We start from the raw sequence: 13,103 nt of genomic DNA on the forward strand, positions 1-13,103 counted from the left end.
TTGCAATAGGGAAACACTGTTTCTGGCTCGACAACGCGGTTGACTAGACTTCAAATGGACTGCATTTTGCAATTTGGAACTATAAATTCTGGCTCTTCTGGAAAAACACTTATGTGCGTAGAGAAACTAATGGCACATACGTTGTTTTCAAACCGGGTCAGAATTTATAGTTTCAAATTGCAAAATGTAGTCCAAACTCCAACTGTAGGCTCTAGATGGAATACGAGACTTGACAGCGGCGCGCTGAACCCGAGCGTTTGTTTTCTGCACAGCTTTACAATAATTAAATTTTGAAGCACGGCTCAGACGCTGCGAACGGCGAGGATTCAGTGGCGTGCACCTAAGAGCTGGGGCTCTTGAGAAGAGAGAAGCCGGGAGCCATGCGGCAGCGGCAGGCGGCGCGGCACTCCAATCCAAACACTAGAACCAACACCGGCCAACTCGGAGAATCGGACGCTCCGACGAACACAACACGATTAACGTTGGAATTTAATGTTGCACAACTTTTCGGGTAAGCACCGAGCTTCGACTTCATGTATGGTTGAGTCTTCGCCTAAACCCGTCGCCCTGATAACAATTCTATGCACGGGCAACGATCCTAACGGGTATGAATAAATCTGGATTGAAACGAAGACGTTCGATCATATCAACCACACGTTCCGTGTAGAAAATCATCGAAATCAATCTGTTGTTGAGCGGAACTTTCGGTCAGTTAAACGAACGAAGCCTCGAGTTCCAGACAGCTTCTCTTGGATTTCAATATTCTCTTGGCTTCCGAGCCAGACAGGTTTTCTTGGATTTCAATATTCTCTTGGCTCCCGAGGATTTTGAGGGTATGATTCCCGAAATTTCCTCTAAAGTTTTTCTTCATGATCTTTTAGAAAAAGAAAAAAATAATAAGTAAAACGATAAGTGCAAAATCTCTTGAAATTGAGAGAACGCAATTTTTTTGGCCAAAAGAGGTAAGATCACGGTTTCACTGTAGAATTTATTGACTTATCAGGTTTCCCCTGCCTTTTCAAAAGCTTGTCACCTATGGACTATGGACATATTCAACAATGTGCATACCTATTCGTCGTATACTTTTTTACTCTTTTTTCCGTGTATTTCACGATTTTTTTTATTACTCCCATGTATTTCCAGGGTTTCACACCGCATTGGTATTTACCCTGATGGGATTTCCCTCGCAAGGTTAAATGGACCACATTTTGCAATAAGTAACCACAACCTGTGGCTCTTCCAAAAGCACCTTTCTACATGGGGAAACCGATGATTTACATGTTGTTTATAAAATGAGCCAAAAATAGTGGTTCCTTATTGCAAAATGTGGTCTAAATTCCCTACTACCCCTTTTCAGGTTTACCCTCATTTCCTCTCGCACGCTATGAACTGGTCGAATTTTCAACGCGCTCGATGTGTTCGCCTGTTCGGGGTGAAATTTCGCCGACAGAATATGCATAAATTTCCGGCCTTATCCGGTGCTCCATTATCACGCGTATCTCAGGGGGCGGACGTGCATACGGCCGTGCTAAGGAAGAACGCCGTATGAGCCTTCAGAAGTTGCCAAATTTCCTTCGATAAAAACCAAATTTACCGAGGAAATTGTGAATATTTGTTTCCAAAATTTTCACATAATGTTGTATGCAATTTTATCTAAATTATCTGAAAGTCTCAAGGAAAAACATGCATAAATTTCGCCAAAAATACATGTCATACCGACAGAAATTTGGCAACTCTCGAATGTTCATACGGCGTTCTTCCTTAGCACTGTAGCATAAGGGATGCGGCTGGCGGCACATCCACATCAAATTCGAGAGGGTGCACGCTCGGGTTCGGCAGAGCCGTGCCGTGAAAAATTCAGGGGACGGAACTCCATCATTTCATCGCTCCTCTGACGATGGGGCGTATATCGATTTCTGCATGAGCCCTGGAAAGCTTGGATTTATGCGTAAGACAGAGCTCACGTGGAAATTCTGATATGCCCTTGCGTCAGGGGGGCGACAATTTGCATGGCATTATCTGTTCCCGCGGCTCCGGCGACCGGAGGGGCCGGGCCGGGCGCCGCACAGTGGAAGGAGTCAATCGGAGAAGTCGGACAAAACTTGGAAACTTTGTAAGCTTTTATCTTCGTCAATATGAAACGGTGAAGTTAAAAGAAGATTCTACGGGTTTTCTCAAAAAATTTCCTCCAGAAACTGCCCTTGAAATTGGAATTATGACGAAGTAAACATCCGAATTTGCAATTAAAATAAAAAATTTCACGCCCGACCTCTCAGTGGATCGTTTCATTTTGCGCCGCACGGTGGATCGAGTCAATTAGAGAGGTCGGACATGCAATTTTGGACTCGAACTGTAACTTCCGACGTTTATTTGGCCACATTTTAAATTTCAAGAGGTGCCTGCAGTAGGCAATTCCACGAGGAAACCATTGGAGCAACTTTTAGAACCTCAGAGTTTTGTATGAACGGAGTTAAAAGCGTTTTAAGTTTCCGAATTTTGTCCGATCTCTCCTATTGACTCGATCCACTGTGCGCCGGTTCGCCCCTCGAACCCTCGATTTCATATTCAAAACACTTCGAGTCACGTTTACACAGACAGTGCGCGTATTCAGACGGCTGCAAAAATGACGAAGAAAAACCAACAAGTCCAGCGCAGCGCAGCGTCAATCTTCATCTTCCGTCGCGTTGACAAGGCGCGATGATACAACTATTCGTACTCTCCGGAAAGCGGGAGGTATCACGTCACAATTGAAGGCGTTTTCAGATCTGCCAGATTTCGATAACAGGGCTGTCGTGCCGCAGCAAGTTCGGAGCACACGATCGATGATTAAGGGTAGAAATTGGGTGCCAGTTAACTCAAGACGACAGTAAGAAAAGCTCTCTCGCGGAATAATAAGAACTTTCTTCTTTTTCGCCTTAATTGACTCACTCCTGATCTATCCTCCTTGCGGAGTGACTTACACTATTACGGAGCGGAATCCACTCTTCTTGCGGAAGATCATACGCTTTTATGGTGTTATGTGTTCGTTTCACTTCGCACTCATATCACTCGAGGATTTTGGGCGCTACGTAGACTCCGGCACCGAATTTCACTCCTTGATTTTTGAAAGTGAGTCAATTTTTGCGCTCTTACTATTTTTTCATAATACCCGCATTTCGCAACTAAGACAAATTTTGCTGGTTTTGCTGTATCAGTCAGTTCGTCTGAATTGGAACGGCCGAATCTGGAAGGAACCTCACTTCCGAAAATTTGGGTGTTAAATAATTGTTCTCTTCCGTAACACGCAAGAACATCTGAGACAAAGGACAGGTTACAGTTAGACTTCCTTTTGCAGTTAGGTACTACAATTCTAGGCCCATGCTGAAAACATGCGTACACAAAAAAATTGAATTTCTGATTTAACAATTAAATTGCTAAAAAAAAGTGACAGCAACGTTTCAACGCAGATTTTACAACAAAAAAATGCTACTTCAACCACTTGGTTAAAGGAGCATTTTTCTGTTGTAAAATCTACATTGTAACACTGCAGTCACTTTTTTAGCACTCGAATTGTTAAATCAGCAATTTAATTTTTTCCAAGTAGGGAAACCGATGGAACATAGGTACGTTGTTTCTAAACTGAGCCAGATTTTGTAGTTCCCAATTGCAGAATGCAACTGGTAGGCGCGATTCACTGGGGAAAAAAAAATCACAATGGATCTAGAGTCCAGACTCTTAAAAACATCGACAAGAAAAAATACTCTTGATTCAATCGGATTTTTGCTTAAATCAAGAACCCAGCCTCTTAATTTGAGCGGATTTCCTTTAGATTAAAGCAAAAATCTGCTTGAATCAAGAGTCCTTTTTCTTGTCAATGTTTTCAAGAGTCTGGACTCTAGATCCAATGTGTTTTTCTTTCCAGTGTTCCTTTGGCGCGGCAGGAATCTCGTCGTTTGCTGATTGTGAAACCGTCCCTTCAGCGCGAGAAAGGGGCCCGCATGACCGGCCATCAGCCGAGATCGCTAAGTTTTTTCATCACATCAGCTTCCGTTCATCATCGACCGGAACCCTGTTGCCGAGGCCGAAAACGCCGAGTTCCTGACTCCACGAAATGCATTCGACGTTTAACGGACGTGGAATCGTTAATTTCAAAAGCGAACACGAAACGAGAGAAAGAGCGAGAGAGGGGGAAAAAAGAAAAATAAACTGGAGAAACTCACGGCGCTGCTTCATTAAAAACGTCCTTCAAGTTTGTGAAAACGCATACGGGAGAGGAATAATGAAAACAATCTCTTGAAGGTCTCGAAGGATCGCTCATAGATTACGTGGGCTCCGCTGATTATTTTTTTCGAAAAAATTCAATCTGATAACAATAAACGTTTCAGTTCTCCTGTTCTTTCGACGATTGTCATGTAGCACGGCACGTTGTTTTATAGCGACCCCGACAAACGAGCATAATATATTTTGACAATCGTTACCTCCACCATGATAGAACGCGATAGAAAATTCTCATGCTGGTAAAAATTTGTAAAAATAATTATAGGCGCCTTTGATTTGCATTTTTTGACCTATGCATCAGTCTTCAAACCGTCGTATGTGTGGAAATGGATGTAAGTACATATTTTTTAACTAAAATGAGACTCGACTGATTGTGATTCCAACGAAAAACGAACAATACATTTTGTTTCGGTCGTGTTTACAGGAGCAAAGGCAAAGGGTATGGTATGCTTTGCCTTTCATGTACTTAACTGTGCTAGGATTTTCCGTGTGCGAATTCAAATGTTGCCAAAACTTCTATTATAAAATCCAAATTTTCTAAATGGATAAAAAAAAAGAAGAAAAAGAGGAATTTTCTCCTTTTGAAGTTATAACAGAATTTCATGTAAAAATTAACTCATGCGTGTCCAAAAATTCGAGGAAATATATTCAGAGATCTGTATTAAAATAGGCATTTTTTCGGTGAAGATTCAACAATATTCAAACGTTCATACGGCGTCGAGTACGCTGCCGTGCTGAGGAAAAACGCCGTATGAACATTCGGGAGTTGCCAAACTTCCTTCAAAAAAATGTTCATTCATAAGGAAAGTTACAAATATTTTTCCTAGAAATTCTCAAGAAATTTAGGTCAAATTGCAAACCACATTATCTGAAAAGTTGGAGGAAAAATAATTAAAAGTTTACCAGGAAATCAGTGTTTTAGAAATGGAAATTTGGCAACGGCTGAGGGCTCATACGGCGTTTTTCCTCAGCACGGCTAACGTGGAGGCCATGATATCACGGAAAGCCGCGCCAATCAAAGGGAAGTGGAAGATGAAACGGAACCTTTTAGGGCCATTTAGAATGCAACCCGTCGAAGGGCTCAGCTTTCAATCCGCCAAAGACGAGCTTAGTAGCGGCGACGCTTTCATTTTTAATTCACGAACTAGACGCGAAACGCGACGACAGAACAACACTGCCGCGCTGGAGACAAACGCCGTATAAACCTTCAGGTGTTGCCAAATTTCCATTTATAATACACAAATTTCCCGGTGAACTTACGAATATTTTTCTCTCAATTTTGCAGATACTTCACTTCGAAATTTCACTTTAAGTCCCTGAACATATATAAGGGAAAAATATTCGTAACTTTCCTTGAAAACAAACATTTTATCGAAGGAAATTTGGCGACTCTCGAATGTTCATACGGCGTTCTTCCTCAGCACGGCGGAACAGAGCCCACCGGTGACACGGCTTTGACGGACGGATATCAACGTGACAGGAAAGAGGCTTTGAGCCGGGCGAAAACCCACCCTGCTCGGATGCAACAGCGACATCCCCCGCTACGGGGGGCGGCGGGGGGGGGGGGTGGCCGGATACTGGTGGAAAGGTAAAACCGGTGCATAAAATGAGCCCCCCCGGGGCGGAGCGGCGTGGGCTCCCTCATTTATTAACGTCTTAATAACTATGATGATGGGGAATTGCGCGGGTAATTTCGTCGCCCTTTTAAAGTAAGAACGTACCTTAATTTCCAGGTGAGCTCCATTTCGCATAAAAAGCCATGCTCTCTGGGGCTCATACGGAGATAGAGATACACCCTCACGTCGAAAGGACGCCGATTTAAGGGCACGATCCGGCCGATTCGGATTTATGGGGATCGGGTTGGAGAGGGTTGGTTATCTTGCATAATTACCGCCGGATAAACACTCCACTCTCCAGGGTGGGGAAAAGGGTGATTGATTAGAGACTGGAATAAGTTACGTGCTGGCGAGCTGATATTTTCGGGACGACTTAAATAAACAAGTAGGTTATGAACTTTGGGCGAAACGGATCGAGTTTGTCGAAAAGGAGCCAACCCACATTTTCGAAAAGATTGAGTTGTGGGTGTTTTCGAGTTCCACTGGTCGTATATTTTCTCCTGCCAAAAACTCGAGGTCGGAAAAAAATTAGTTCGTGAAAAGAGGGGTTAAAGTTTATTTTTTACATTGAGTCTCGTGCAGAGTGTCTACCAAAACAAGGTGCCCAAAAATCGGTACTTTTACAGAACTTGAATAATTTGAAATACAGGAACTTCTTTTTAAAGAGAACTTCCCTTGTCTCTGCAAAAATCACTCAAAAACTCCCACAGTTCTCCTTAAATACCTAGCGCACTTAATTTAAGCGGATTACAAAGTTGCAACATGCGGTTTTATCAACTTCTGTTGCTAAAATACGACGAATTCGGGCGTGGATCAAAGAAAGCATCATGAAAGAACGTCTCAATGTAATGAAAATTTTCCATTTTGGTAAACACCCCCCTCCCGGCCCAAACGTACCGCAACGCAGGCACGGAACCCCGTCGGAAAACGCTACGTGTAAGTTGCGTAATACAAAAACGCACCCCACCGTACACGGGGAAGAGGCAAATCTCACCCCCTTCGGAGTACACCTCGTTAGTGGGGCTGTTACGTCAACAGAATTACACCCTCCGCCAAAATTCTGCGTACAACGATATCATTTGAGTCCCGGTGTTCCGACCGGAGTTACACGATTTGATGCCGCTTCAGGGGGTAGAAACAACCCCCTGCACCCTCCCGTCCACTCTCCGGGACGACCCGTCAATTTAAGTGCTCTAGAGGGCTAAGTTGACCGAGGAGTTCATCGAGAGCTGTCAAATTAGGATTCGAGAATGTGCGGGGGTTAATGGGTCAGAGATGTGGGTGTTCCTGCGCGAATAAAATAGGGACGAGGACTGAGAATACTTAAAGATATTCTTATCCTTACGCCCAAACGAGAATCTTGTTCTGAGCCTCACTGGATTTACTAGGTTTTGCGTTCATCCCCAATTATTTCGGATTAAAAATAAATGAATTGATATTTAACCTTACAGTTGCGTCAATCAATTGGACGAATTTATGCTAAAAGAAACTATGTCGCACGCAGACCTTATAGGCACATAGTTTTTTTTAGCATAAATACGTCCAAATGCGGGGCTTAAGTTTTGACGAGAAAACAGAGAAGCAAGCCTATTAGGCCTTTCCACGGAAAATTTCCGCACTTATCACGACAAGTTTCGTAAGGTACTGCAATTGTTTGATTATATGCGTACTTTCCTGTATCTGACATACTCCCACAATGGGTTCACTCATATCGTTTAGGATTCGACCTAGCGCTACTTCATATTTGCGATTCTGCTAGTTTTAGTTATTCTTTTTTTATTTTTTTTTAGCTTGACTAAATACTCAAACCGCCCTATTTTCGTGCAAACGACGACATGCAAATGCAATGAGCGACACACACACACGCACATTACTACCACAAGCGCAAACAATTAAGGCGCTACGGCTTTTTCAATGGCTAAGTCCGGATGCAACTGTTCGTGTTACAGGGATGTCCGTGTTGCATACACGAACAATTGCAGGCGCTCCGACTTTTTTGATGGCTGAGTCCAGATGCAACTATTCGTGTCCCTGCAATGTCCGTGTTGCATACACAAACAATTGCAGGCGTTCTGGCTTTCTAAAGCACGACGATTCCGCTGCAAATCCCCTGAACTTTTCCACGTTTTCCCCGACTTATCAAGAGCTCCTCACTCTGGTGAACGGCCCCAAATTACAGAAATCCGACAAAGCTGGGCCGGTGCGAAGTTTATTAACCCTCGAGAAACGCAGACAGAATCACCGCAACAAAGCGAAGCGCCGTCGTGCGTCACCGACCAATCGCCACGAACAAATGCGTCGACTGGCTGACAAAACGGCGTTACTCAACTCAGAGAAGAGCCCGGAAAACCATAGACGCTATTAGCGATGACGTCACCAAAGAGACTCCGATCGCCCTCGGCTCCCACGCTAAGGAAAAACGCCGTATGAACCTTCAGGCGTTGCCAAATTTCCTTTGATAAAATACGAAATTCCTAGTAAACTTATGAATATTTTTCTTCCAATTTTTCAGATAATTTTGTTCACAATTTTATCCAAAGTCCCTGAAAATGTCAAGGAAAAATATTCATAATTTTCCTCAAAAATAAACATTTTGTAGGAGGGAATTTGGCAACTCTCAAATGTTCGTACGGCGTTTTTCCTTAGCACGGCAGCACGTGACCCGGTGCTGGCGACCGAAAAACTCGGATGCGGGCGGTGTGGTCGACCGGAGCTATTCGCGTTCCGCCGCACAGTGAACGAGTCTTTGGGAAGAAGTCGGACAAAATTTGGAAACTTTAAACGCTTTTAACTCCGTTCATACAAAACTTTGAGGTTTTAAAAGTGATTCCGTTGGTTTTCTCGTAAAATTATCTTCCAGAACACGCCTTAAAATTTAAAATGTGACCATGTCAACATCAAAAATTGCCGTTTAAGTCAAAAATTTCACGTCCGACCTCTCTATTCGACTCGAGCCTCTGTGCGCCGAGCATAAAAGCTTCCGTCGGGAAACACGACTCCGTCCGCGGTTATTTCGAATTCATTTTTCCTCGCCCATCGTCCGAAGACCTTTGTCGACCTCCCCTCGCCCCCTCCCCCACTTACCACCCTCAACTCTGACGTCACGCCACGACGCCGCGCGGTGTCAACTGTCAGCGGGTTCAACCGCAGGACCTTTTATTCACCCCCTCGGAGCAAATAAAGCCAGGGTGTATTTTCTTAAGTTGAGACTTGGGATCATTCTGTCGGGTTCACGGTCACGCGGAGGGGGTGACACGGAGAGCGAATCAACGCAATTCGACGGAGGGGTGACGCGCGACGAAAAAGAGGAGGATTAAAAGACCGAAATGCCGACGGGATTTAATTGGTGACGAGATACGAGAGGGGTCGTCCGTCAATGACGTCGTAGTCTACACTCTCAGAAATATAAATATCATTTTAACACAAGCCTCGTGTTTACGTGATATTTGAGTTCTTTGACAGCAACAGTGCTGCGGCCCCTAACGCTCTGCAAAAAGCGGTGATCACGATAGGTAGTGATTTCGCTCGTTTTCGCCGTTAAAGGTGCCACAAATTGCACTATTTGGCAACGCTACCACGCAGGGAAGATAGTAGATAATGAACGGGATTCGATTTTTACATATTTTTAGCTGAATTAAATGAGAGGACTCGGAGGAAGTTTGTGTGTGATGGCGGATTTGCAGGCGTCTGAAATTGGATGAATTTCGATCATAAACTACTGAGTGAACTGAGTATGATAATATCTTTGGTTCATAAATTGAACAATTATTGGAGGAGATACGACAAGCTGAATTAATCTGCTAAAATACACCCCAAAAATGTCGCCAAGATGACGCTACTAGGCGGTGCATTTGTAAATCAATTTTAATACTGTTTCCTATTACAGAACAAATTTATTAAAAACATACTAGGAAAAAGCTCCTTAGGCACTCTCAAAATCTGAATCAATAATAAATTTGCGTGCAAATCCTCCACTGCCGATAAAGTCAGGCGAGTACTTCCTACATGAAGAGTCTCCGTTTTATTTATGCATTTATTAATCATTAATTTACTTATTTATTTTTTTCTATTTGATTGCATACTCAAACCATTACATCTCCGTGCAACTACGAAGTATGAATGCAATGAGTGACCTATTATATTATCACAACCGGATAAAATTGAAGGCGAGTTGGCTTCTTCAATGGCTAGGTCTGGATACAACTATACGTGCTCTTGGGATATCCGTGTTGCATACACAAAAAATTGCAGGCGCTCTGGTTTTCTTAAATACAACGTGTGGCTGCAGTTGTTAGTTCTCAAAGGTTTACATTGCATCTAGGTACAATCATGTTTACCACGAAATTCTCAGAGTTTGAGTGAGCTGTGTGACACCAAGGCAGCACTGCAAAATGGTGCGAATTACGAAAATGGTGTCGGTAATAATTTGCGGGATTGACATCTGCGCTGCCATTGTGGAATTGTTATTGGTGGAAAGCATGCACACATTTAACAACGATGCCGTAATGCAACACAGCTCATCCGAATTTCGAGGACTTCATTGTAAACACGTTTTTAAACAAGTCTTTTCCCCGTTCGCAATCAAAATTTGAAAACAAAAAAATAATAATGATATTAAAGTAAAAATCAATACTTCTACTGGACGAAAAAAAATACCTTTAAAATAATTCATGAGTAACAAATCTAGTAGGAGTTGACAGTGGAGTCTGAGAATAATTTGATCAATGGAGGAGGGAGATAGAAGAAAGGACTTCCCTTTCTCACGGAAGAGGTGCGAAACACATGCAGGCATAAAAGCATGAGTGAAAACATCCAAAGCGGTTTGTGAAAGCTCAGCTAGGAACGCTCGGCCTTCCATTAACGGGAGATACAAGCGAACATGTATGCATTCAAATTCAGAGAAGAATACGTACGTCTTATGCCCCAATCCATCATCCTTGAAATCGTGTCTTATGCGCCGGGTTGAGGTCGATACAAAGGCGATTGTGAACTTAAATCGAAGAGAACGAGAGTAAGAATCGCGTGGTTACGAGAACTCGGTAAAGGTGTGCATGGCAGTACTAGTGATAACTAATTGAAAGTAAACTAGTCAAAAACGTGGTAGCAATCACTTTTGTGCAGTGTTCTAACTCCACTCAAAAATTTTGATTGGGTGCACTGGAAAAAAAAAAAAAAACACATTGGATCTTGAGTCCAGACTCTTGAAAACATCGACAAGAAGAAATACTCTTGATTCAATCGGATTTTTGCTTGACTCAAAACGAAATCCTCTTAAATTAAGAGGCTTGGTTCTTGATTTAAGCTAGATTCTGATTGAATCAAGAGTAGTTTTTCTTGTCGATGTTTTTAAGAGTCTGGGCTCTGGATCCAATGTGTTTTTTCCAGTGTGGGTGGCCCTTTCTTGGGGCCAGGTACAATTTTCTGAAGGTAATACACACGGAGAAATTTATTCATTCATTTATTTTATCTGAAATCTTACGGTGTAACATTTTTTTATCGGTTCTTGTCTCGTTTATAGGGATCGCAGTTTCCCGGAAAAGTCATGTGCTAAAACAAGTGACGAGAAAGTTCCCGGTGACTCGTCAACATGTGTGAGTGATTGCCGTGTCTATACGTGATTTCATTCAAAGTGTCCCAGGGAAGCATAAGTATTTTAGCTGAGAATTCCCGGGAACGAGAAAATTATCTTTTCAAATAGTCTTAGCGCAGCTGTTTTTAAGAGGCACAGATGGCGTGGAGCGCTGGGTGAAGTTGGAACACTGCACAGTGCACCTGTGGTAAAAATAAAACTACGCGAATTATAAACGCCCTGCGAATCATCGATTCAGCCTCTGTAAGTCCACAATTCGAAAATTTGATAAAAATTAAGGAGACAAAATGAGCAGAAAAGAGAATAAGCCTAGTTGGTAGATGAAGCTTCGGTGCAAAATTACTTCAGTGATTACTTATTCACTGAATCACTGAAGAAACTTCAAGGGGAAATATTTAGCGATCAGTATTCATGCCGGACAAGTTGTCTATCAGTCAATGTGAAGGCTTCTTTCTTTGATATGTGTTTCCCTCACGAGTTCCTACAATTATTTCTTACATTATTCGACAGGCCTCTTCAATCCTTCGACTATTTTCATTCTTAAAAGCTAGGAAAGACGGAGAGGCAAGAAAAAGAATAATTTATGGACCCTAATTTTTAAACGAACCGGAGGTCATAATGTACACAATGAATTGGACGGAGTTAAACAGAAAGGAACCAAGCCACATCGGGATCGAACCGAGAAAAAGAGGTTTAAAGTTTGGCTCCTGCATAAGACTCAATGTAAAAGATAAACTTCAAGTTCAGTTTCTGCAAAATTTGCTCCCACAAAATTTTTGAATTTTTGGCGATAGATAGCAGAGTAGTGGTTGAGTTGAAAACCACTCATAACTCAATTTTGTCCAAAATGTGGGTTGGTTCCTTTCTGCTTAACTCAGTCCAATTAGAGGTATGTCATTGAGTTGGGCAAATCTTTCATTTATGTGCTAAAAATTCCTTTCAACTCGGAATACCTGAGCTAGTTTGTTGCCTAATTCATTTTGTAAGAGAAATAACCACGGATAAAAGAGTAAAGGGACATTTTTCAAATTTTCAAGACCAAATTTCCATGCCCGCAATTTTATAAACCGTAACCTAGAAATTCTCTGAAACTAACTGCCCAAGAAAATTATACAGGAAAACGGCGCTTAAGTAAAGCGTACAAAAATTTAAACTTAGATGAGAAGGAGGAACTGTAATCCAAGAATATCGACTTATTATTTTGCTGAACCTTCACAAAAAGCACGAAAAATAGGAAGAAACAGATGTTCAGACAAAAAGACTTGGAGATACATCGATTGACCTGCCATTAAAACCGATGAAAAGGGTCGATGAACAGGGTGTTCGCAGCGAACGCCTCAATAATCGATTCTTTGTCACAGCTTCAAAAGGGGATAATTCACGCCTCGCCACAGGAACATTTAAATTAGGTATCCTAAATAAAGACTGTCTCCATCACGATAAAACCTTGCTGAATATCTCTCTTAGGTTCGCTGATTTATCAACACTACAATTAAGGATATCTTGTTCGTGTTTGATACATCCAGCTTGCTCTTTTTTAATCGTTCGTATTATAGTATTATATTATGCTTCCTCTTTAATAATGAAAACACTCCTAAACGGTATTCTTTCTCCTCATTTTCGTGGGTGACATTGCAGTA

General features: G+C 42.2%; 1 protein-coding gene across 6 annotated transcripts in view; it reads right to left on the bottom strand.

The window, feature by feature from the left end:
- The window catches only part of cno (adherens junction formation factor afadin), a 289,893-nt gene that overhangs the window by 152,140 nt on the left and 124,650 nt on the right, over positions 1-13,103 (bottom strand). The window contains exon 1 of one of the 6 annotated variants that reach the window (XM_072302287.1): positions 10,787-10,997. The exons of the other annotated variants lie outside the window; for them this stretch is intronic. Coding sequence (XP_072158388.1) covers positions 10,787-10,808 — 22 coding nt within the window. The 5' untranslated portion in view covers positions 10,809-10,997. Of the gene's footprint in view, positions 1-10,786; positions 10,998-13,103 lie in introns of those variants that run through there. 6 annotated transcript variants of the gene reach the window in all.

The sequence above is a fragment of the Bemisia tabaci genome, chromosome 7 (assembly GCF_918797505.1).
Source record: "Bemisia tabaci chromosome 7, PGI_BMITA_v3".
Classification (NCBI taxonomy): Eukaryota; Metazoa; Arthropoda; class Insecta; order Hemiptera; family Aleyrodidae; genus Bemisia; species Bemisia tabaci.